Here is a 23,820-nt window from a genome sequence, read left to right as displayed (position 1 = left end):
GGTAACATCTTTTGGTTTTAGTTTATTTTTTTTTTGCTTTTGAGATTTGTTCTGCTACATATAAATGTTCTAACCATAATTATGCACCTGTTATTAGAAGAGCCAAAGTAGCAACGAAACAACCTGTACAATTTTATAATTAAGGTTTTATTAGATTAGGAAAATGCAGCAGCAGAAGTACTGGGTTCTTTCAAGATCTTTCCAAACATGTTGATAACATGTTTTGGTTTATTGCTGGTATTTTATTGTAAAAGTAGTCAGCAGCTAGCTACACTCATAAGGCGATGGAAAAGTGCAAAGGAAATGCCTGAATTGTTGGGAATTGAACAAATTAAACTCTAAGGAAATAAATCAATATGGCATAATAAATGGCCTAAAGAGAAAAATTATTGATCATGTTTTTAATTAAAATAGAAAAAAAAAATAAGCAATTAGTATTATATATATATGGCTGCAATTGGAACAGTGGGACTATTTCCTGGTATTATTTTTGTTCTGATCGAAATATGTTTGTAATTGTTGTTCAAACATTTACGCACTTGTAAGAAAATAATATAAAACTCTCGTCCTCCAAATAAAACCTCACGTATTTAACACTACCCATCATATATTAAAATATATCTACATAAGAAGCAACATGTCTTGAAAACTAAAACACCACCAACCATCAGGTTTAACATTTTTGCTCAGATTTTTTTTCTTTTTTTTTTTTCTTCAGATTTTTTACACGCTCATAACATAAGATCTTAAAAATTTGATAAACTTGTTACGCTTACTACATGCTACACTAAAATAAAATATATGTAATGTATAAAAAAACCAAAAAAAAAAGAAGAAAAAAACTATAACACCAAAGTCATCTAGATGATGATGCATCATCATCTTCATCATCAGCCTGATCTACATGAACTATACAACACAAAGTTTTTTTTTTCTTTAAGTATTTTTGCATATAAAATCAGATACACTACATAGTTAAGCTACTAAAACAGATTCTGTTTATATTATTACTAATGTTGTTTTTGTTGTTTTAATTTCATGCCACTCTTGTGTGCCACAACTACGACTACAACTACTTCTCGTACTACGATGAACATGCATTGACACGCGTAATTACTTGAGTGTAAAAGATCTTACTCTATGATATATGTTGAACTACATACATGAAACACCAAAAAATAAAACGACTTATGATCAAGACAGTGAAGAGTTTCAGGTATAGAGAGCTTTTTTGCAAAGAATTGGAGTTCGGAGAAAACAATATGGAGTTGTAAAAATGTCTTTAATTAAAGTGTCACTAATGATGACAAGTCGCGGAGAAAATCACGGTCCTGGAGGCCTACTTTGGAAGAAATCATCTAGTAATATGTAACGTCATGATATAGCGACAAAACTGGGATTTTTTTGAAGCTTTCAATAATATAATGCCCGTATACATACACAGAGAAAACAGATTCGTAGTAGTAACCGAATTTTTTGCCAATCGAATGATTCGGTTGCACACGTAGGATTTTTCGGTTCAGTCAACAGAAAGTTAGTTGACAAAGATGAATTTCGGTTAAAGTAACCAAACTTATTTTACCCATTTTGTAGCCACAGTTGTAAAATTCGGTCACTAAAGCTGAATCATTCCATTGGCTACAAATTCGGTTTCAAGTACGAATCGGTTTTCTCTGTGGACACATACCGGGGCAATAGTACTGCTAAAAACCGATCTGTTGCATCTATATATAAAATAATATGCTCTTGAAAAGAATAGCCTAGGTATTGCAGAAGATCGATAGTCTACACCTATCCAGGCAATATGTAGAATACTGAAAAGCGATCTTCAAATCAAATATAAGCTTTCATCGAGAGCTTAAAGCTCTAAAATTGTGCAGGGTATCAGGTCACAATAAAATTGCATCGTTATATGTATACAGACGAAATCCTTGTGAATCAACAGAATAAAATCAACAGAAATAAAAGTGGGGCAGAATAAAATTGTTTTGGAAATAAATCTGGCATTTCTAAACGGCTGGTCCGATCGGGATAAAATTTGACGATGTAATAAAATTTTTATTTATTAACGAAACTCAATGAAATTGTCAACGCTTTTTAAATTTGTCAATCTAAATAACAAAGTGTAAAAAAAATTGCCAATGCTCAAAGGGAATCCCGCAATTCCTAAAAATTGGAGCGAAAATCCAAAAAATGGTATTTTTACAATTTCGCCCATAGCGGCCATATTTCCTTTGGGGCTGGGAAAATACTTTGGGGATAAATAGGGAACACATCAAAATTTAAATTTTGATAAAAAATAGGTCAAATTATGAAGGGGCTTGGGGTGACATATTCGAAAAATAGGACATGTTTTTTATACCAAAATGTTCTCCATAAAGATACCTTATAGAAAAACATAAAAATGTTATATGTCCTTAAAAAAAGTTTTTTTTTAATAAAAAAGAGTTTTCGACCAAAAAACAGCAAAAATATACTTTTTTTTTTTAATTTTTAAATTGAAAATCGTTTATTTTTGGATCCATAATTGATATTGGTCTGAAATCTTTTGTTTAGTATTGGTAATTTAGTTGTCTGACTAACAAAAATTCGAGTTCTCTCGGTCCGAAAGTACGCCCTATATTTTTAAAAAAGCGACCAAGGTATGGCAAAATTTTAAAATATTGAAATGCCTATAACTCGGAAATGATAAGAGATAAATAGCACACGCACGCATGTTTTTTTAATACCAATCCGAGCGCCCCACTGTGCAATGGGACCAGTAGTTTAGAAAATACAGATTTATTACCAATGTCTTGCACTATAAAGTGTTAGAACTACCCCCAAAGGACCAGTCATATAACTAGTTTTGCGTCAGGACTTTTTGAGATTTTCTGAACAAAAACTTGTTAACACTTATTAAAAAGAACAATTTGTTCAAATACCAGCAGAACAAAACAAGATAAATTTCAATAGCACTAAAAACCTAAACAATGCAGCACTTGCTAATTTTGTCCTAATTAGTTTGAGCAAATAATAACGCAAAATCACAGCTTGACATGAAATACACTAGAAAAAGTCAGCAGGGACTTGCAATTTCCAACTAAACACATGTCACATAAAATAACATGTTCAGCTCACAAACTATTTTTCATATACATAATTAAACATAATCCAGTTGTGCTAAACATTTCTACAGCTTCATTTCCACTTAAACTTTAAATGAATTTTAATTTACTCGCCAACATGCCCCCAGCCCATATATAAACAAACTTAACTACTATTTTACAAATCCCTTGAGTACAATTTAACTCCTGCTAGATGTTATTACCATTTCTGTTACAGAAATATTTAAATATTTGCACTTTTATGTGATGGTGTAACTGAAAGCCAAAAACAGTTCTTCATACCTTTTCCCTGCCGTTTGCTCTATCGGTCACAATTTTCTTTGAATTTTCTAACATAAAAAGTAATATGAACATCATGTTAACATGTTTTTTTTCTCTTCTGATTCTCTTTACTACATTTATAGATACATATAAGTAGTAGTAGTCTTTTATAATATTGGTTCTTTCTATTGATCAGTATTGACTTGTTTTTTATTTATTTATTTGTTCATGTTTTGCTTTTCCTTATTATGCCATTATATTTAAGTATTACATAATCTGAATTCAATGACGTTGTTACATGTTGGCCACTTTGTTTTCAATATTCTAACTCAGTTACATTACAAAACATTTACTTTGCATTACTTTGATAGATAGATAGATGGGATAGTTTGTGAGGTGTATAAATACAATTCATACATGTAGTAGATACTCGTACATGTTGGCAGCAGTCGTTCAGTACGGAAAAGAAAAAATCAATGGAAAAGATTAGTTTTTCTATATGTTCATATCGTATCGGTATCATACCGTATGGTAACACAAACATCAAGAAAAATGTGGAAAACAACAAAGAAAAACACTTTTCACTATTCAACCAAGCATTCATGTGTAATAAAATATTTTATTTATATTTGTTTATTTTTGTTGTAACCAAAAGGTTTACACTGTTTCCATGGAATGGGAAATGGTTTAAATTGGAGGTGTTATAAGTTTATTAGTTCATTGGGATTATTCTATGTAATCTCTTGTCTAACTAAGTCTTATTATTAAAAACTCAAATGCAACTTAAAAAAATAAGTGTAATTTTAAGAAACTTAAAATTTTTAACACTATTTAAAAAAGTATTATTTCTACTACTATTTTTAAAATTGAAATCAAATGCTGTTATTTAGTTTATAACAATAAATAAAAGAATTTAATAAAATTTATTACATTTTATTAGTTTTTAAAAAGTAGTATTACTACTACTATTTAAAAAATGCCACTACAAATGTAATACATATTAGCATTCATAACGAAAACTAAGTATAATTTAATTAAATTTATTATTTTTCGCTCTTATTTTTAAACCCTATCTACTACTATATGACAAAATACTTGTATAAATATAAAACCATGCCCACTCGAATGTAGGCGTTGGCAATAAATAATGTTTATCTTTGATTGGACTAACAACTATAGACGTAGAATTTAGAATATAATATAAAAAATATCACTAGAGTCGTGAAACCGAGTGAGGCTGTGCCGAATGTAGGACTCTGACAGGTAGTCTCTGACAGTAGTTATTATATTTTTAATTTTGTAGGTTTCTGTAATCTCAATTGTTGAAATTAAAAAATTATATTTTTTGTAATATAAAATTATTTATAGGTAAATTATAGGTAACAGTAATTATCCAAAAAAATCAAAAATTGTATATCTTGCGTTACAAAACACTTATTTTGATATATATTCCACTCGCATCCCATTAAACGACCAAAAACCTCTTAAAGGAAAAGACCTAAGCTTTCTTTTGAGCAAAAAAAAAAATAAAAACGTTAGATTTTGCAAAAAAAGTAAAAAATTTTATATCTTGAGTTACAAAATATTTATTTTGATAGATATCCAAATCGCATTCCACTAAGCGATCAAAAAGGTCTTGAGTAAAAAAGTCAAAAAAGTTTTTTAATTTGGAGAATAAAAAGTAAATTTTTTTTGTTTAACTTTTTCCCAAAGATGGAAGAAATAGCTATCTAAACTATTTGGGACACATTTTGCTAAGAACAATAGGTAATAAGTTACATGGATAAGAAAAATCACATGTTTGGCAAAAATATCTAATTTTGACCTCCTCTAACTCAGATAGTACATGAACGATATTGTCTGAATTACTATCCAATAGGACTAACCTTGGTGCAAATTTCATCACGATCGGAAGACATCGATCTCAAAAGTTGGATCACTTGACATGAAATCACCCATATATATATATCTATTTATTAGAGAGCATTTGATTTTCGGGTATCATAATTTTTTTGAAGATTTTTGAGTAAATAAAAATAATGGCGGTCTTTTTTTGGGAAAAAGGCTTGAGCTCATTTTAGAGCAAAAATGGTTGCAAATCTGATTTCATCAGTCAAAAACCTTAAAAAAATGTGATTAATCTAATTTTTAAAATTTACTCTAATATTTATATTATCTTTTTTCCCTTCTCTGCATGTATTTTTTTTTTTTAATTTTTTGTTTGATTTATTTCATTTTACTTAAATATGATTAATCAATTAGTGTTAAAACCTGATCCAAAGTTAATTTTTTTGTTAAAATAAGTTGAAATGAAATAAATCCAGTGAAATCCGAAATTCCATCAAAGACTTTTTAGTTTCAGGTCAGTAAGAAACCACTTTATTGCTAGAGAAAAGGTACTTTATAATGAGAGATCAGAGATAGATTCATATTGATTTGTTATTCTATGTGGACCAAAGTCTGCATGTTATAGTAACAACTAAGGGTCCAATAGTTGTAACAAAAAGTCGACTTTTCGACTTTTTTCGAATTTTTGAACTCTCGACTTTTTTGAATTTTTAAATAGTCAACTTTACTTTTTATCCTATTTTAATGTAAAAATATATGGTTGAAAGATTTATTGATAAGAAAAACTTTTTTAAAATTTTTTTTTGTTTACTCTAATTTTGACTTTTTTTTTGAATAAAAAGTCGATTAGATTTCTATAATTTCTCTGCTAAAAGAAGATTGTTCGAGTATTCACCAGTGATTTAGCCTCTATAAAATGTTCTTAGACAGAATTGTTGTCCTTTTGCCTTTATTTTGAACTAAAAACTCAAGGGAAACAGTGTTTTGTTTGAGTTTGTTTTGTTTTTTTTTGTAACAACAATGTAAGGTTTTATTTTACTTATCATCTAGAAAATCTTGTTGCTGACTGTTGTTGTTTTTGTTGTTATTCTCCTCCGTACTACAAGATGCTATCATTAGATGACTTTATAGCTTGAATTATTTTACTTCTTTTACCTTTTCGTTATACTATTCTAAATACATACAAATGCCTGAATGTAACTAACTATGTAAGTAGTATAGTGGAGTGGAGTGAAGTGAAGTGGCAGTATAATACTCGTTTTCATTACTATTCTAAACAAAACCTCTACCGTATTCAACCTATGTATGGAATTGTTTTCCACAGACAAGAGAAAAACTAATGTTTATATGGCTTATGATTATTGTTTTGTTTTGATCATATTTATTTTTTATTTTTTCTCTATTTGTTTATGCATTTTGTATAAATATTATTTAAGGTTATGTTTATAGTATAGAAACCGTTAAGAAAACTATAAAGACGACAACAAGAAAATGTTATGCATGAGAGAAGATTTTGGGGTATAAAATTTCTACTAGTTTTTACTACGTTATGTTATTTAGAAACAAACACCCTACATAAAAAAGGTAATTAAGGTAAGCAGCAGACACACATTTAAATTTATAATTGTAGATTTTCTGGAAATTTGTCATTGTAGTTATGTATTTGTAAAGCTTAATAATTTCTATGAGTAGACATGCAAGGAAAACATATTGTGGGGAATTGTTATAAGCCAGGGAAGCGAAAACGAATTTGAGAACTATTGTAAAATGAGATTACAATTCAATATAATTTTAAGGTAACAAAGCATAAATATTTCCCTTCAATTGCTTAACAAATCTGATTTGAAAATCGCTTTGAAGTTAGTTTTTGATCTAAATATTTCATTTTATTTGCACTTACCTTCACAATGAAGACCATCACCACGATAGCCAGGAAAACAGGTACACGTAAAACTGCCTAGTGTATTCGTACAGTGTGCAAATACATCACAGGGACGGTATTTGCATTCGTTCTCATCTATAACAAAACAAAAAAAATAACAAAACAAAATACAAATTAGTAACAAACATTTAAAACTTTTAATTGCTTTTTACTACAGCAAAACGTTTAGAGCTTTCAAAATGAACTCACCTTGAACGTTACAATTACAACCACCCCAGCCATCATTACAATGGCAGACACCATTTAGACACACACCATTTGTGCACTGAGTGCCATCTTTATCACAGTCATCTAAAAAGGAAATGAAACATAAAATAAAGTTATTAAGTTGTCAATGGTGGGAAGTTTTCTTCTTCTACTTACTTGTGCATTTAAGCTCTTTATTAAGCTCATCGGAACCAAGATAACAATCTTGATTGCCGTCGCATAATTTCGATAATTCGTATAATTGTAAATAGTCGGTTGACTCATTCACTTGACAACCAAAATAACCATCTTCCAAATTTAGAAAAAATACTTCGTTACGAAATCGACTACTTTTTAAATTTGTTTTAAATGGCGATAATTGTGTTTGTGTATATAATTGTGTTTGTTGTTGTAGTTGTGAATGTACCTAGAAAGAAATAAACAAAGCAAACAAAATTTAAAAAAAATGCTTATGCAAAAAACAAAAGACTTAAGAATTAAACATATTTAAGAAACATAAATAAAATATAAATAAATGTTATATAATTTGTATATGGAAAAAACCAAAGACTGCAAAAACATGTTAGTTCTTTGTTTTATAAACTTAAACTTCTAAGTTAAAGCTACAAATTTAACTTTTTCTAGGTCAACATTAAGAACAAATTATGCAAGTTTTATTTTTAAAATAAGACAAATGTCTTTTGTTTTGCAGAAAACCAATTTAAAACGGTTTTAAAATTTATTATTTTTATTTACATATGCTCGCCTTTATTATAATATTTTGTCTTGGAATAACAAAAGTTGGCAAAAACTGCTAAAACTAACTTAAGACATTTAAAAATGTATACATATACAAGCATCTAATGAATATTTAACGAGGTGTCAAATAAACATGTGAAATTATTACAAAGATTGGCGGCCTAAATATTTCAAAAAAGCATAAAATATTAAATAAATTTTAAGTTATTACAATAGATTTAAATAGTTCTAAACTCATACATTTTATGCAAATTTCAAAACTAGCACAAATATTTTCCTGTAAATTATTAAAGCATGATATCAAAATGCTAATAAAGTTTGCAAAAATATTTAATTTATTCTAAAAAATTTGCAAACAAAGAATTTTTTTTAAATGATTTGTGGCTATTTAACTATGAGTTCGCAAAAATTATGATATTACTGAAAAGCAAGTTTTTAAAAAGAAAGTTTATAATTTAAGATGAAATGTTAATGATTTTGAATATGTGGTTACAATACACATTGCAAATATTTGACATAAATGACGTAACCACTAAATAAAATATACATATATTTGATATCTATTATTTATTTTAAAAACTTATTTTACTTAGGATGATTGAAAACAAATAGAGTAAAAGCCCGGTACAAAGAAACTCAATTTAACAAAAATCCCATAATCCGACTTAATTGTGAATAAATTGTAAAATAATTAATCGATTTTTTTGATCGATATCTCATTCTGTTTCTATTACATGTGGCTTTGCGATAAAGTAATAAATCTGAACAATTTCTGCCGTTTTCGATTTTTCATGATTTTTTTAAAACAAACCAAATTGCTATTTTCACGTAAAAATTTAATTTTTGCTTCAATTTATTATTATAACATCCAAACTACTGAGCCGATTGAAACACAATACATATATGAACATTTGTACATAGCATATGGAAAATGTATTCAAAGTTCAATCAGTCGAAAGAAGAACATTAATTACTCAATTTTTTGTATATCAAACAAAAAACTAAAATTTTGTGAAAATAAGCTAATTCACTTAATTGTGAATAAATTCGAAAAGAATCAATCGATTTTTATGACCGATATATCATTTTGTTCATATTACATGTGGCTTTGCGATGAGGTAATAAATCTGAACAATTTTCGCCGTTTTAAATTTTTCATGATTTTTTTAAAACAAAAACTAATTACTATTTTCTAGCAAAAAATATATTTTTTGCTTTAATTTGCTATTATAACTCCGAAACTACTGAGCCGATTGAAACACAATATATATATGAAAACTTGTACATAGCATGGGATAAATTTTTTCAGAATTCAATCAGTCGAAAGAAGAACATTAATTACTCAATTTTATGTATATCAAACAAAAAACTATAATTTTGTGAAAATGAGCTAATTCTCTTAATTGTGAATAAATTCGAAAAGAACCAATAGATTTTTATGATCGATATCTCATTTTGTTCCTATTACATATGGTTTTACGATAAAGTAATAAATCTGAACAATTTTCGCCGTTTTCGATTTTTCATGATATTTTTAAAACAAAAAAATTTGATATTTTCACTTAAAAAATATATTTTTTGCTTCAATTTGTTATTATAACTCTGAAACTACTGAGCCGATTGAAACACAATATATAAACGGATTAAAGGTTATACAAAGCTGAATCTTTTCAAAGTTTATTTTGATAACATCGGACTAATTCTTATTGAGTTATCGTTAATTATGTGGAGAAATATTTGAAAAAAATTATAATTTTACTTAAAAATTTAAAAACACCTCTCCATAGAATTTAAATTTGGCCCATATTTGTACTACTGGAACCACAATACATCAAAATTGTGTAGTGGTTTAAAAATCCTTTAATTTTTTTTAGATTTTGTTGCCTTATGTTATATGTGAGCATGATCTTGCTCCTGATGTTATTCTCAATGCTGGAGATGCTACCACATAAAACGTTTGTTCTCGATAGAGAAATTAGTGCAAGAAGTAAGTTATCAAAGGTTAGACTGACAATTTTAGTTTGGGCTAAGGCATCTGGAATAAAGAAGATTAAATGGTTTTTTCGTTCAGATAATGGATATTCATTCAAACGCGGATCATTTTTATAACTGAAATCTCTCCCAATGAAGGCTTTTTAGTTCTTGGTTATGCCCCAAGTCAACCTCCCGAAGAACAGTTAATAAAAACCAAATTTTGGACGTACTTAGTCTTGTATACTTATGCCACAATGCTTAAAACTTATTCAAAAAAGTCTCAATTTAACGAATGAGCTTGAAAATATACCGGCATTTGCCGAATTTTGTTTTATTTGATTTGATGTAGTTTGATCTTTGAAAACACTTGTAAGAGTAAACAACATCAAACAAAGTGTTGATGCTTTTTTGAAATAATATTTGTCATTTGTGATCGTACCTTTCTTATCGCTTCATTTATATTCATTTCATAGCGATCAGATTTACTAGCTGATGATAATTGATCGTGGTGAGTCGATGAGGAAAAGAGATAAACAAATTATCAACTAGATTAGATCACAAGTTACTTTCTGAAACTAAGGTATGAAGGATAAGAGAGTGAAAATGAAATGACAGGTATTACTTGTGTTTGTGTACTGATTTGAATGAACTTTAATCACACAAGGGCCTCTGATTGAGGGTTGAAATTGAATAAACCTGGTGGTTACTTCGTTACACCATTTTTTTTTAATAGAAGTAACACTCAGGCAATTACTGCCTATATATTAATTGTTTTACTTTCTTGGGAAAGGGGATAGATTGTAGAAGGAAAGGTGGTGAAAGGAGGAGAAAAGCTTGTATTTCAAAACTCTGTAATTGCGCATTATGTTTGTTATTAGTACAGGTTGCAGCGCCTCTGGTGGTGAGAAGGCGTATTAGTGGGAAATGAACCCAGGTCGCAAATACCATACCATATCATGCTTAATGATCAAACACTAACCAAATAAACCACAGCTACCACAGTAACCCCTAGGTTTAAATCAGTTATTGCACCTGTTTGTAGTTATGAACTTATAAAGTCAGACGAATTCTATAGGCCTCTACTCAAGTGAAACAGGACGACCATTAAATTGTTAAATTGAAACTGAACCAATCGAAAAATCTATATTTCAGATACATACATAATATTAGTTTTTTGGTGACTTAAAGCACGAATTGTTAGTTTACTAGAATCACATTGTTAATTAAAATAAGTAATGAAGTGTAAGAATAGATCCCATCCCCATTTAGATAAATTTTCAAATTTCCCCCACAAACCCACTGGCATCTATTCCCATTCTATTAATCTTATAAACAAATAAACATAAAACGCAATTAGACAAAAACATCTAACAAAATTAGAAGAAAACAAAAAAAGCATATGTTTCATCTTCAAAATAACCTTAAACAATATACTCATATTGCATGTTTTCAAGATACACATCGTTGAGTTTTGCGTATAATTTTAAGAGAGAAAATCTGTGAATGAAAAGCCATTAATAATGAAAAGATAAATAAATTACACAAAAAACTATATTTTGTAATTAAAACAAAATAATAAAAAAAATCATTTTATTTTTATTTTTCAAATAAAAGTGAGTTTCAAGTAAACTTCACAAAATATCATTAATTTCAGCTGTTAGGGTCTTGAAACATTTGTTTTGATAGCTAAACTAATTATACAGTTTTTATCTATGTCTAATTTAATAAAGTTTATAATTATTTAATTGGCTATAGGCTGTTTTTTTTGTTGTTGTTAGTTAAGAAGTCACTGTTTATGCACAGCATTTTAATAAGACAAGTTCAAGTTTAGTTTTCTTGTATGAGTAAGAATCATTATTAACTATTTTTTAATTTATTACCTTTTTAACCTAAAGCTTTGAGTTAATAAAACACCCTGACCTTGCCAGACGTCTTAACAACAAACATATGTTGTGTATTTATACAATTTTAATAACTCCATCATGTATAGAACAATAAAATAGTTTTTTTTATGATTTTTCTCATTAAAAACTCGCTGCTACTACTTGTTATAACATTTGTGTAATTCGCCCGCTCTCTTAGGTTTTGAAAAACCTTTTGAGTTGTAGTATTAGAAAAAAATCGCTATTAATCTTAAAACAATAGTTAAGTACTTTTTTGTGTTTTTCTTTATTTTCAAAGTCCCATGACATTGTCTATGTGTCTATATGACTGATTTTATATACAACAAAAAATATATGAATTCAATACAATGTATAAAGTCACAGCCTGCCATGTCTATCATCTTTATTGTTAACAGTAGTGGAGAGAGAAAAAGCGAGAGGGGTTTTTGTAATATAAATCTGAAGTTTTCTTTGAAGTATCTGGTAGTTTTCATGTATTTTTTATGATTTCAAGTGCAATTGCAATTAAATTTATTAAGCGTTGCAATATCACTTTTTTTTGAAAAACGTTTTTTTCACATCAACTTGTTGTATTTTCTGTGTAGCTGAGTGCATCCGTTATAATTGTCATATACATCACTTGTTGTGTTGCTGCAGACGATAATCAAGTGATAGTTTGATGTATAACATTTGAAATCAAATGTTATTCAGACATTTTGCTATACATAGAGATCAAAGTTGTGATTTTAGCTGCTATCAGAAGCAGAGTGAGATAAAAACTACAATTGATACGCTGTAATGAAGTCGTTAATTGTGATTTTTATAGATTTTTATTATATAGTTTGAAACTACACATAGAAAAAAATATAGTTGTACATGATCATTTCATAATGTTTGCAAGTTTTTTAACAATATTATGATCAGTGCAATTAGTTATATGTCTATACCATCCATGGGTATTATTTTTGACGCTAAACATACTCTCAATATAATTTTGATGTCAAAAGATTATATTTCGAAACTACAAATTTGAGACTATAGAATTAGTATTCAAATTCGGAACACTCTCTTTGAGAATAGCTTATTTTGGGGAATTTTTTGTAGGAATACAGTTATGAATACAGGAAAGAGTTAGAACACAATGTGAATGAGGTCTTGAGTTGGCTACAAGGAGTTTAAAATCTCGATGTCAGTACAATTTGCCTATAATAATAGGATAACAAATTCACGCAATTGCACTTTGAATAACACAGTGCAACAGTGAAAAAAACACACGATCATGACTATATAGGTTCGACTCTACTACCAAAGGGTAGTAAAACCCTATACTCAGTTTGTCCATTTTGGTGACCAATTTTTTTTTATGGGCCCCCAAAGTTTCTGAAAATCAGTGGGGCCTCTAAAAAAGGTGTCATCAATTTTTGGTTAACAGCTAATTCAGACTTTGTGATACGACTTAACTTTATATGGCAATAATATAGCTAAAAGTCCCCCAAATAAATTTTGTTAAATTTTTTTTCCAAAAAATAGCTTTTTCGTGCACTTTTGTTGAAAAAATATAGGAAGAAAAATTATTTTTTTTACTTTTTTTAGAATAACTTCCAGGGTCTCCTAATTTTTCAATAACAATATTTAGCAAAGTTGTAGCTACGGTAAAGTTGAACAACTCTTGAGAACATATCAATGCATTCTGAACGTGTCTAGTCACTCTAAATAGCACATAAAGATCACTTTGTACCTTAACAATTTTAGTTTTTACTATTTTTTGACGCTAAAACAAAGATTTTTTTGTTAAAATAGTATGATCAAGTACACACTTCTATGTTGTGCTGTATTATTTACTCGGCTGAGGTGTTCGGAATGGGGATCAGTGAGTGGACCCTCAATGCCACACATTTAAAAAAAAAATCGCCAAAAAGCCATTTATGATCCGAATGTGCTGAAATTTAAAATGTAGATAGTCCTTGGAAAGGTCTACAAAAATATGCTTTCATCTGTAGGTGATCTCTTTTAGTTCAAGAGATATTTAGGTTTAATTTTTTTTTAAATTTTGCTCGATCTTTTTTTCGTATTTTCTATATGATAAGCCTACGAAAGGTCGAAATTTGTTTTTTTATATATGACGTATATTTGCGATAAAATTCTAAAGAAAATAAAACATACCTGATAACAATTATTTCGTCCCTACAAAAAGTTACACGCATCCAAAGTTGAAGCATCTTTTTATATATTTCAACTTTGTATGCGTGTGTTTTTTAAGTTTTTTCCCAAAAAAGTCCCCATATTTTTTCTTTTATAAAAAAACTAATTTCCTTCGGGACTATATACATTTTTATGATCTGGAAAAAGAACTTAATGCAAAAACGTATAAAGAAAAATTTAACTAACTTAAGCGGACACTGTACCTCCCAGTCCTATCCAAACTTGGCCAATTTTGAAACAAAATTTTAGGTTTGATTAAAAAATTCTAAAAACGCAAAGCACCGATCCTCAAAAGCTCATCATATTTGTATAGCCCCATATATTGTTTATATATATACAAAACGCTTTTACTATCATACTGTAAATAACGTCAAAGTGGGTTATTTTCTAAAAAAAAATCAGTTTTTGGAACACATTTTCCCCGTTTTAGGAATTTCGATGTTTGAAAACAAAGAATGGCAACATTGGTGATGCCATTGACTTAAGAACATTTAAGTCTATATTACTTCCAAATTTTATTGTGATGTCTACAACTGTTCAAATTTTACATTAATTCAAAATTTTTATTTTTCTTGATGGAAAATCACCATTTTATAATATTGTTAGTTTTTAAGGTAAAATACGTCCGAAAAAACACAAAATTTATTTATTTCACTAAAATGTCAATCTCCAAGTCATGGGGTTTCCATCGATATCAAAAACTTATATAAAAAGCTTATATTTACTCTTCAGAAGCTCCACAAACCTTGCCCACTTTAAACAATTTTGATGTTTTTTCATATCTTGCATCAAGCCGGTCTTGCGTGATCAAGATTGGATAAAGTGATGCGCCCGGATCATACCGATAATGATTTGCCCATTCTTCGTTATTTCAGCACAATAGAGAAGTATACACTTGAACATACATTTTTTAACAACAAATTTTTGTTTTAGAGTCAAAAAATAGTAAAAAACTAAAATTTTTGAGCTACAAAGTGATTTTCGACAGCTATTAAGAATGCCTAGATATGTTCGGATTGCATTGATATGTTCACAAGATTTATTCAGATTTACCGTAGCTACAAATTTGCAAAATATTGTTATTGAAAAATTAGGAGTCCCTGGAAGTTATTCTAAAAAAAGTAAAAAAAAAATTGTTCTTAATAAATGTTTTCAACAAAAGTGCACGAAAAAGCTATTTTTTGGATACAAATTTTAACAAAATTTATTTGGCGGACTCTTAGCTATATTATTGCCATATAAAGTTAAGCCGTATCATCAAGTCTGAACTAGCTGTTAACCAAAAACTGATGACACCTTTTTTAGAGGCCCCACTGATTATCAGACACTTTGGGGGCCCATAAAAAAAAATCGGTCACCAAAATGGACAAACTGAGTGAGGTTTACTACCCTTTGGTAGTAGAGTCGAACCTATACTGTCATGATCTTGTGTTTTCCCAAAAGTCTTCATTTGTTGCATAGTGTAATTAATGAATATTTCTTTTTAACTTTCTCTCGTATTGAAAGACCAACTTCTAGAGCCAATAAAAATTAAATTCAAACAAATTTCACAAAACTTTTCAGAGGGTTTTTTTGACAACTAGTCTAATTTAATTTCGCATTTGAAACTTTGAGGATGAATAATATGACCCTTAGCTGTCGCACCACAAACAGCTTAAAGTATTTGTTGTATATTTTATGGAAGTATTGTTTCTTAAATTACTAATAAAAACTGATTGTTGGTCGAAATTAATGAATATATCACCCATAGATAAATGGATCGGAAACTCTCATGTGAAAGACCTAACTCAGTTGTCAAAAACCTAAGTATAAAGAATAAATAACACAGGGCAACAATATCAAAAAAATTTTAGAGGCTTGTGTAGTGGTTTACTATACAATTTTGATGTATTGTGGTTCCAGTAGTACAAATATGGTCAACATTTTAAATTCTATGGAGAGGTTTTTTTTTAAAAAAATGTTTAAGTATAATTGTGAATTTTTTTAGACTTTTCTTCACATAATTAATTATTATTAAAATAAACCTAGATGAATTGGAATTTCCTAAAACGAACCTTTAATTCGTTTTATATTGCTCGGTAGTTTCGGAGTTATAATAACAAATTGAAGAAAAAATATATATATTTTACGTGAAAAAAAAAACTTTTTTTATTTTAAAAAACTCATGAATTATCGAAAACTGCAAATTTATTACTTTATCGCAAAGCCACATATAATAGCAACATACTGAGATATTGATTGTAAAAATTAATTGAAGTTCTTCGAATTTATTCACAATTAAGTGAATTCGCTTATTTTCACAAAATTTTAGTTTTTTGTTTGATATACATAAAATTGAGTAGTTAATGTTCTTATTTCGATTGATTGAATTTTGAAAACATTTCTCTGATACTATGTACAAATTTTCACATATATAGTGCGTTTAAATCGGCTCAGTAGTTTCGGAGCTATAATAACAAATTGAAGCAAAAAATATATTTTTTATGCGAAAAAAATATTTTTTTTGTTTTAAAAAAATCAGGAAAAATCGAAAACTGCAAAAATTGTCCAGTTTTATTATTTTTTCACAAAGCCACATATAATAGCAACAAATTGAGACATCGATCATAAAAATGGATTGAAGCTTTTCGAATTTATTCACAATTAAGTGAATTCGCTCATTTTCATAAAATTTTAGTTTTTTGTTTGATATACATAAAATTGAGTAGTTAATGTTCTTCTTTTGATTGCGTTTCAATAGGCTCAGTATTTTTAGAGTTATAATAACAAATTAAAGCAAAAAATTTATTTTTTATGTGAAAATAGCTAATTTTTTTGTTTTAAAAAAATCATGAAAAATCGAAAATGGCAGAAATTGGTCAGGTTTACTGCTTTATCGCAAAGCCATATGTAATAGAAACAAAATGATCATAAAAAGGGATGAATTCGCTCATATTCTGAATTTTGAATGAAGTCTATTATGAATTAATTCAATCATGAATGAATTCTTTGCAAATAAATGCTTTGAACGATGCTAAAGAATTAGTTTATTGCGAATGACTTTATGGAATTCAGTTCTGAAATTCAGAATTTATTAATTCTGAATTAGGTTTTTGAATTAATGAATTAATTAATTCAAAGCTCAGCTGCAAAGTGTGAAGCAAGCATATAAGTACAGATGTAGATGTCGAATAAATAAGGACTTTCAGACTTTAGGCCAGCCATTACTAAAATACATCTAGGTAATGTAAAAGTAAAGGTCATTACAAATTCTGTTAATCAGTAATGACATAATATTATAAAGTTTGTGCTGGAATACTTCTTAAATTTAAATATATTTTTGCTAAAATTTAATGCTGATGTTGGCCATGATGACAATAAAAATTATCTTGTTTTTAATCTTTTAATTTGAAAGTAAATCATTTTAATATACATTATAGCGGCTTTTGATATAAAAAAAAACTTCTAACATTAACACCTCGCATGGCTTTAGATAATCTTAATTTATTCCTACAAAATACAATAAAATTCCTGCAATTCAAACTCAAATTTCTTGAAATTTAGCCAACATTTCTCTAAATTTTATATTTAGCATTCATTATAAAAAGGAAAATTAATCAATTTTATTATGGCTAATTTAAACAAATTAAATTATTTTGAAAATAAATTAAAAACTCAAACACACGAACCATAAAAGGCCCATTAAAAAAAAGGCAACAAAAAAACTCTAATAATATTTGTTTATTTAAATACAATTTTTATATAAAAAAAGAGAAAGAAGTCAATAAACTTTGGCAAATGTTAAGAAATAGAAATAGAAAGAAGACATAATAAAAATCTGTTTTAATACTATTACATGTTATAAAAAAAGAAAGATGAAGAAAAAAAAACCTTTATTGGCTTAAAAATTAAGCTTATTGTTGTTATATCAATAAGATTTTTGGTTAAATTTCTTTCTATTTTTTATACAACTTGCACTGTGTGTTTTGATGAAAGCCATTATGATGGCATTGACAAAGATATGTTGAGTTCAGCTAAAGACCAATGACCGTTCTATGTTTATAACTTTGTTTTCTGCAAATATTTCTTAACTCCAAAGGTCTTTAAACTTTCTTTGCTTTCATCTCATCGCATAACATTGATTGTTTTCCCAAGAAATCTTGTCTTTATATCTAATAATATTTCTACACAAATTGTATAAACCAGCATTATAGGTTTTTTTTTTGTTATTTGTTTGTTTGGCATACACTATTTCAATGTTTAATTAGCATGTTTAGTCATGTTATAACATTTTGGCTAATGATGTTTATATCTTATTTTGAGCCAAGCTTAAATCTATAATTATGCTTAATTTTCTCCAACCTTTCTTTCTATGCGCTGTTTTGTTTTTTTCATTAACATTTGTGTCCAATTAAAATATGCCGTATGCAGTATTATGTAGTTAAAAGAATACCGTTGCTTGACTATTTGCACATCATTAATTTCTCTATTTTTTGCTTAATATTATGGATTTCGCTTTAAATATCATTAAATTTATGTATAATTTCTGTTTATAATTTATAATTTACTTGAAAAATGTTAACTTTAGTAGTATTTAGTGTAGTATGATGTTTTGAAATTCGCAAAAACTCAAACATTTATGATTTTAATGAAGTGCTGAACTGTAAAAAAAGAACTTTTGTGTTGAATTTTTTTCCACCATATTCTCATGCTAAACTGTAATTAAATGGCTTCGAAATGTAATTTAAGGAAAAAAAGCTTTTAGTTATGTAGTTATAATTGGTGGTAAATACGCCTGGGAAATTGAATTCAAAAATTAAAATTAATTATTTTATTTAGATGTAGCTGCATACAATACAAACAAAAGACTTCAAACACGAACTATAATGAGTTTTTTTTCATTTGTTTGAATTACTCGTAAAATTGTGCATGTTCAAATATGTTTTTTTCAGTTACAATTGTGTGAATTTTATTTCAAGTTCAGAATAAGTAAATTTTGTGTCAATTGAGGAAGTGTTTTTATTTTGTCGTTAAAGTTTTTTTAGATATTTTTGATGTAATTCCCTAATGAATAATATAAACTGAAGTAGGGAGGGTCATAACAAAGTCAAAAATTTAATATTTTGAAATGAGTACTAAAAGGTCCAAACTATTTTTTTTTGCCTTCGAGTTTTATTGAAAAATGGCTTTTGTTATACATAAATATTATAATGGAAAACTTCATAAATTTCATGTTTTCTTTGTCCGATACAAACATTTTTATGCATTCCAATATGTTGGAACCTGCAAAATAGATGAGGTGAGGGTGGATATAGGATGTACTACATCCTCTATTGTTGATAGTGAATTTAAACTTTTCTAAACTTAATGTGATAGTAAATACATCTGCAAAAAGTTTATTCCACATGCAGACATTATGGCTACATAAGGAATTAATATTGAAGTGTGTTATGCTGTCCACTAGCCAATCGATCAATAACACAGGTCACCAGCCAAAAAAAGGCTTGAATAATCACTATATAGATTTGATGCACCATGTCGAACTAAGTACAAAAATGGTAAAATTTTTCAATTCTATGGAGAGATATTTTTTTCTAAATTTTTAAGTAAACTTACAAATTTTGTTAGACGTTTTACCACATTAATTAATGATAACTCAAAAGGTGTTAGTCTGAATCAATTTTATGTATATCAATCAAAACAACTAAAATTTTGTGAAAATGAGCGAATTCACTTAACTGTGAATAAATTCGAATAGAAGCAATCGATATTTATGATATCGTCCCCATTACATGTGGCTTTGCGATAAAGAAATAAATCTTTTTTCACGTAAGAAATATATTTTCTGCTTCAATTTATATTTATAACACCGAAACTATTGAGGGAAACTATTTTTTTAAAACAAAACAAAAATTCTATTTTCACGTAAAAAATATAATTTGTTGCTTCAATTTGTTATTATAACTTCGAAAATACTGAGCCGATTGTAATCGAAAGAGGAATATTAACTACTCAATTTTATGTATATCAAACAAAAAACAAAAATTGTTTGAAAATGGGAGATTCACTTAATTCTGAATAAATTTGAAAAGAGTCCATAGATTTCTATGATCGATATCTCATTTTGTTCCCATTATATGTGGCTTTGAGATAAATCAATAAATCTGAACAATTTCTGCCGTTATCGATTTTTCATAATTTTAAAACAAAAAAAATTTCCTATTTTCACGTAAAAAATATATTTTTGCTTCGATTTTTTATTATAGCTCCGAAACTAATTAGCCGATTGAAACGCAATATATAAACGGTTATATAAATTTTAATTTTTCTGAGTTTAATTTAATAATATCGGATTGACCGTTTTTAAGTTATCATTAATTATGTAGAGAAACGTCTAAAAAAATTCACAATTTTATTTAAATTTTTTTTTTAAAAAAACCTCTCCATAGAATTTAAAATTGTTACTACTGGAATCACAATAAATTAAAATTGTGTAGTGGTTTAAAAAGCCTCTAAAATTTTTTTCGATTTTGTTGCCCTGTGTTATTAGAGGCAATTTTAAACTGGTAAGTTCTAATGAAAATAATGAAATATTCAAAAGAATCCATAGTAAATAACATTATGATAAAAATATAATTAAATACTTTAAATAAATTAAACTACTGTAAGAATATTTACTAAACTAATATTTGATGATATATAAGTAAAAAGAAATAAAATTTGTTACTTACTGTACTCGAAAGTAGCACTATCCACGTGACTAGTGGCAAAAATATTTTCATTTTTGCTGTAAAGATAAGAAAGAATAATAAAAAAATACATAAATTAATAAATTATTCAATAAAAGACAAAGACAAAATATATTGAGGTAAATCTTTAACATAAAATGCATACAAAATCGTTAATCAAGTTAAAAATACCACCTTAACTATGGTTTTATCATTTCAAGCTTCAATTGGAGCTTCACAATACACAATAGTTTATCTTTTGAAGTTTTACTCTCTTACAATCCTTAACAAATATAGTAATACTCAAATTATAGAGTCGTACACAACATTAATTGATAGTCTAAGAGTAAGAGCGTCTCTAAAGCGCCTAAACTATGACTAATTAATTACACTTTTTCAATGTCAAACTGTCACTGTAAGTATGGTAGGCAAACTTTAAAATAGCAAAAGACAAGGGCGCCATACGCTGAACGCCAAAAAGGCGGCTTAATACAAAAATAAAAGCTGAGTACTTTCATGGCTGTGTAAGAGATCCATGTAAGATTTTTGCTGTTAGTTAAACACTAAAAAATGGTGGCTCACGGTTAATGTGTAAATTTAAGCGGGGGGAATACACAAATCTTAGGGAAAAATAAGAAAAATTGCGTAAATTGATATTTTATGCTTTAAGCATAACAAGTGTTTATAAATCATGTTGGCTGGGATGGGAGTAGAGGAAGAAATTCTAAACGCATGTTGCTGCAAACAGGTGAAATATATATCTGGCCCCTATGCTGATAAAACGAACAGGCCAAATGCTAAGTTTCGCTTTTAACGTAACGTAATGAAATGAAATTTAATTCAAGGTTAGATTTAGTTGTAAAAGTCCTATATTTGACAGTGGATTTTAAAACGTAAGAGCTAAGACACACACTTTATTATGGCAGATAATGCGTGTGTGTGTGACTGTAGAAAAGCTTCGTGTTGTGTGGAGAGGTTAAATTAGAACACGGATCGATATCAACTGACATGTAGGGATAAATAAGAGCACACAACTGAAATCGCAGTCTGTAAGAGTGTGTGCTGAAGCTAAAAAAATCTAGACAAATAGGAAATTGACAAGAACATGCTCCAAATTAAATGGATTTTTTTTTTGAGTTTGTCATTTAGTTAGAACAACACTGTCAATTTAGAATGTTTACTGAACAAACTAAAAAGATCTGTTGGGATCATCATGAAATTCGAAACCAAACAATTTCTCTTAACATTCTGCACAAATTACTTATTTCCTTTTCACAAAAAATGTTCAAAAATAACCAAAATCACCTAAGCTTAAAGTTCAATTACCTGTCACCATGTTTTACATTTTGTTTGTATAAAATAAAAATAAGTTTTTAATGTTTCAGCGCTTATAAGTTTTGTTGGTGTTTCACTTAATTTCTTTCATAGTTTATTAACCTTTTTATAAATACAATATATTTACATGGACTTAAAGTATGAAAAAATAAAAAAACTAAAATAAATATAAAATTTGTCTTTATCGTTTCGTATGAAAACGATTTTTTTTTCTTTTTCGTACATGTTTAATTTCTTTCACATTGTCGTAGTGTCTTCATACCAACAATTGTTGCTACTTTTTACCAGCTTGTTGTATGGTATTGCAGAGCTGGTGGTGTTTTGTTCTTAAGCTCTCAAGTGTGTTTAAATCAAGTGCGTGTTTGAAATTTTAACAAATTATTATTGTTCTTTAAGAAGTTTGTTGGTGTTTAAGTACATTTTTGTTATTTGCTTCATTCGATTTTTGGTTTTTTTTTGTTTTTTTGCTGAAGGGTTAATAAAATACTTTAAGCAGGAAATCCTATTATTTGCTTAGGTTCTAACAATACAAATTTACTCTTTTCTTCGTTTTTTTGTTAAGAACAATGGTAATTGTTTTTAAGTTAAATAAATGAAATATTTTGAAGAAGATCAAAGACGAGAGCAACAAGTGTTTGGTGAGTGATTTCGCAGTTTTGTGTTTGAGGTGTTTGGAGTTTGGTGTAAAAACCCAATTGACCAAATAATCGAGGTTGTGCAAAAATGAAAAAAAAGTTACGATTCTCGTGTAAAAATGTTGGTTTTGTTATAGAGAGTGTTCAGAATACCGAATTATACTCGATAATTTTGTGCAGCAAATTAGATAACTTTTCAAATCACGAATCTTGTTATTATAGAACAAATCTCATATTGCTAATGATTTGTTATTGATATTATTCGGGAATTTTCGTTAACAAAGGCTCTAGATTACTTTTAAAATAAATCTCGATCGATATTGTTAACAATTTGTTATTGTTCTCGAACTAGAAGGAAAATTATTTGTTATACTGTTATATACAACATCTTCCAGAGAAAATTCTTTGCAATGTGTATTGGGTTGGCGTGACTCGTTACTTTTTTAAAACGAAAGAAAATAAGATTTAAACGGCATGAATGGAAAAAGTACGATCATATCAACTTTTGCATCCCAGTTCCCGAACCTTTTAGAATTAAGGTTTGCGATAGTCGTTCTCGAATGTTTATAAGATAAAAGTTCCCATAAAGTTTAATAGCTATACAATTTCCGTATGCTTTGGTTAATGAACAATGTTTGATATTTTCAAGTAGTTGTTCATTCTTTAGGTAGTTGTTGAACTTTTCAATTCAAACACATACTGACTTGAAAGAAATTTTGGTGTAACACATTTTGCATGGAATATATGAAAAAACGTAAAAATTTTTCAAAGGGGCCAAGGATTGTGAAACTTCTGAGGTGTAAATGAAGACTTTTTATATAAGTATTTGGTATTGGTGAAAATCTCAGGACATGAAGATTGATATTTTAGTCAAATTAACAAAATTTTATAATATTTTGGGACTATAATATTTTTAAAAACTAAAAAAAATAAATAATGTTGTGATTTTTCATAAAGAAAAGAATAAAAATTTGAACGGTA

General features: G+C 28.1%; 1 protein-coding gene across 1 annotated transcript in view; it reads right to left on the bottom strand.

Moving 5' to 3' along the window:
- dpy (dumpy) overlaps positions 1-23,820 on the bottom strand; it is a 177,850-nt gene that overhangs the window by 105,625 nt on the left and 48,405 nt on the right. The window contains exons 2-5 of the mRNA XM_065500045.1: positions 20,873-20,928; positions 7,522-7,771; positions 7,348-7,449; positions 7,117-7,233 (exon numbers count right to left, since the gene is read on the bottom strand). Of these exons, the coding sequence (XP_065356117.1) occupies positions 7,117-7,233; positions 7,348-7,449; positions 7,522-7,771; positions 20,873-20,923 (520 nt within the window). The 5' untranslated portion in view covers positions 20,924-20,928. The remainder of the gene's footprint in view (positions 1-7,116; positions 7,234-7,347; positions 7,450-7,521; positions 7,772-20,872; positions 20,929-23,820) is intronic.

This window comes from Calliphora vicina, chromosome 2, assembly GCF_958450345.1.
Source record: "Calliphora vicina chromosome 2, idCalVici1.1, whole genome shotgun sequence".
Taxonomy (NCBI): domain Eukaryota; kingdom Metazoa; phylum Arthropoda; class Insecta; order Diptera; family Calliphoridae; genus Calliphora; species Calliphora vicina.
This window is presented reverse-complemented; position numbering and strand designations above follow the sequence as displayed.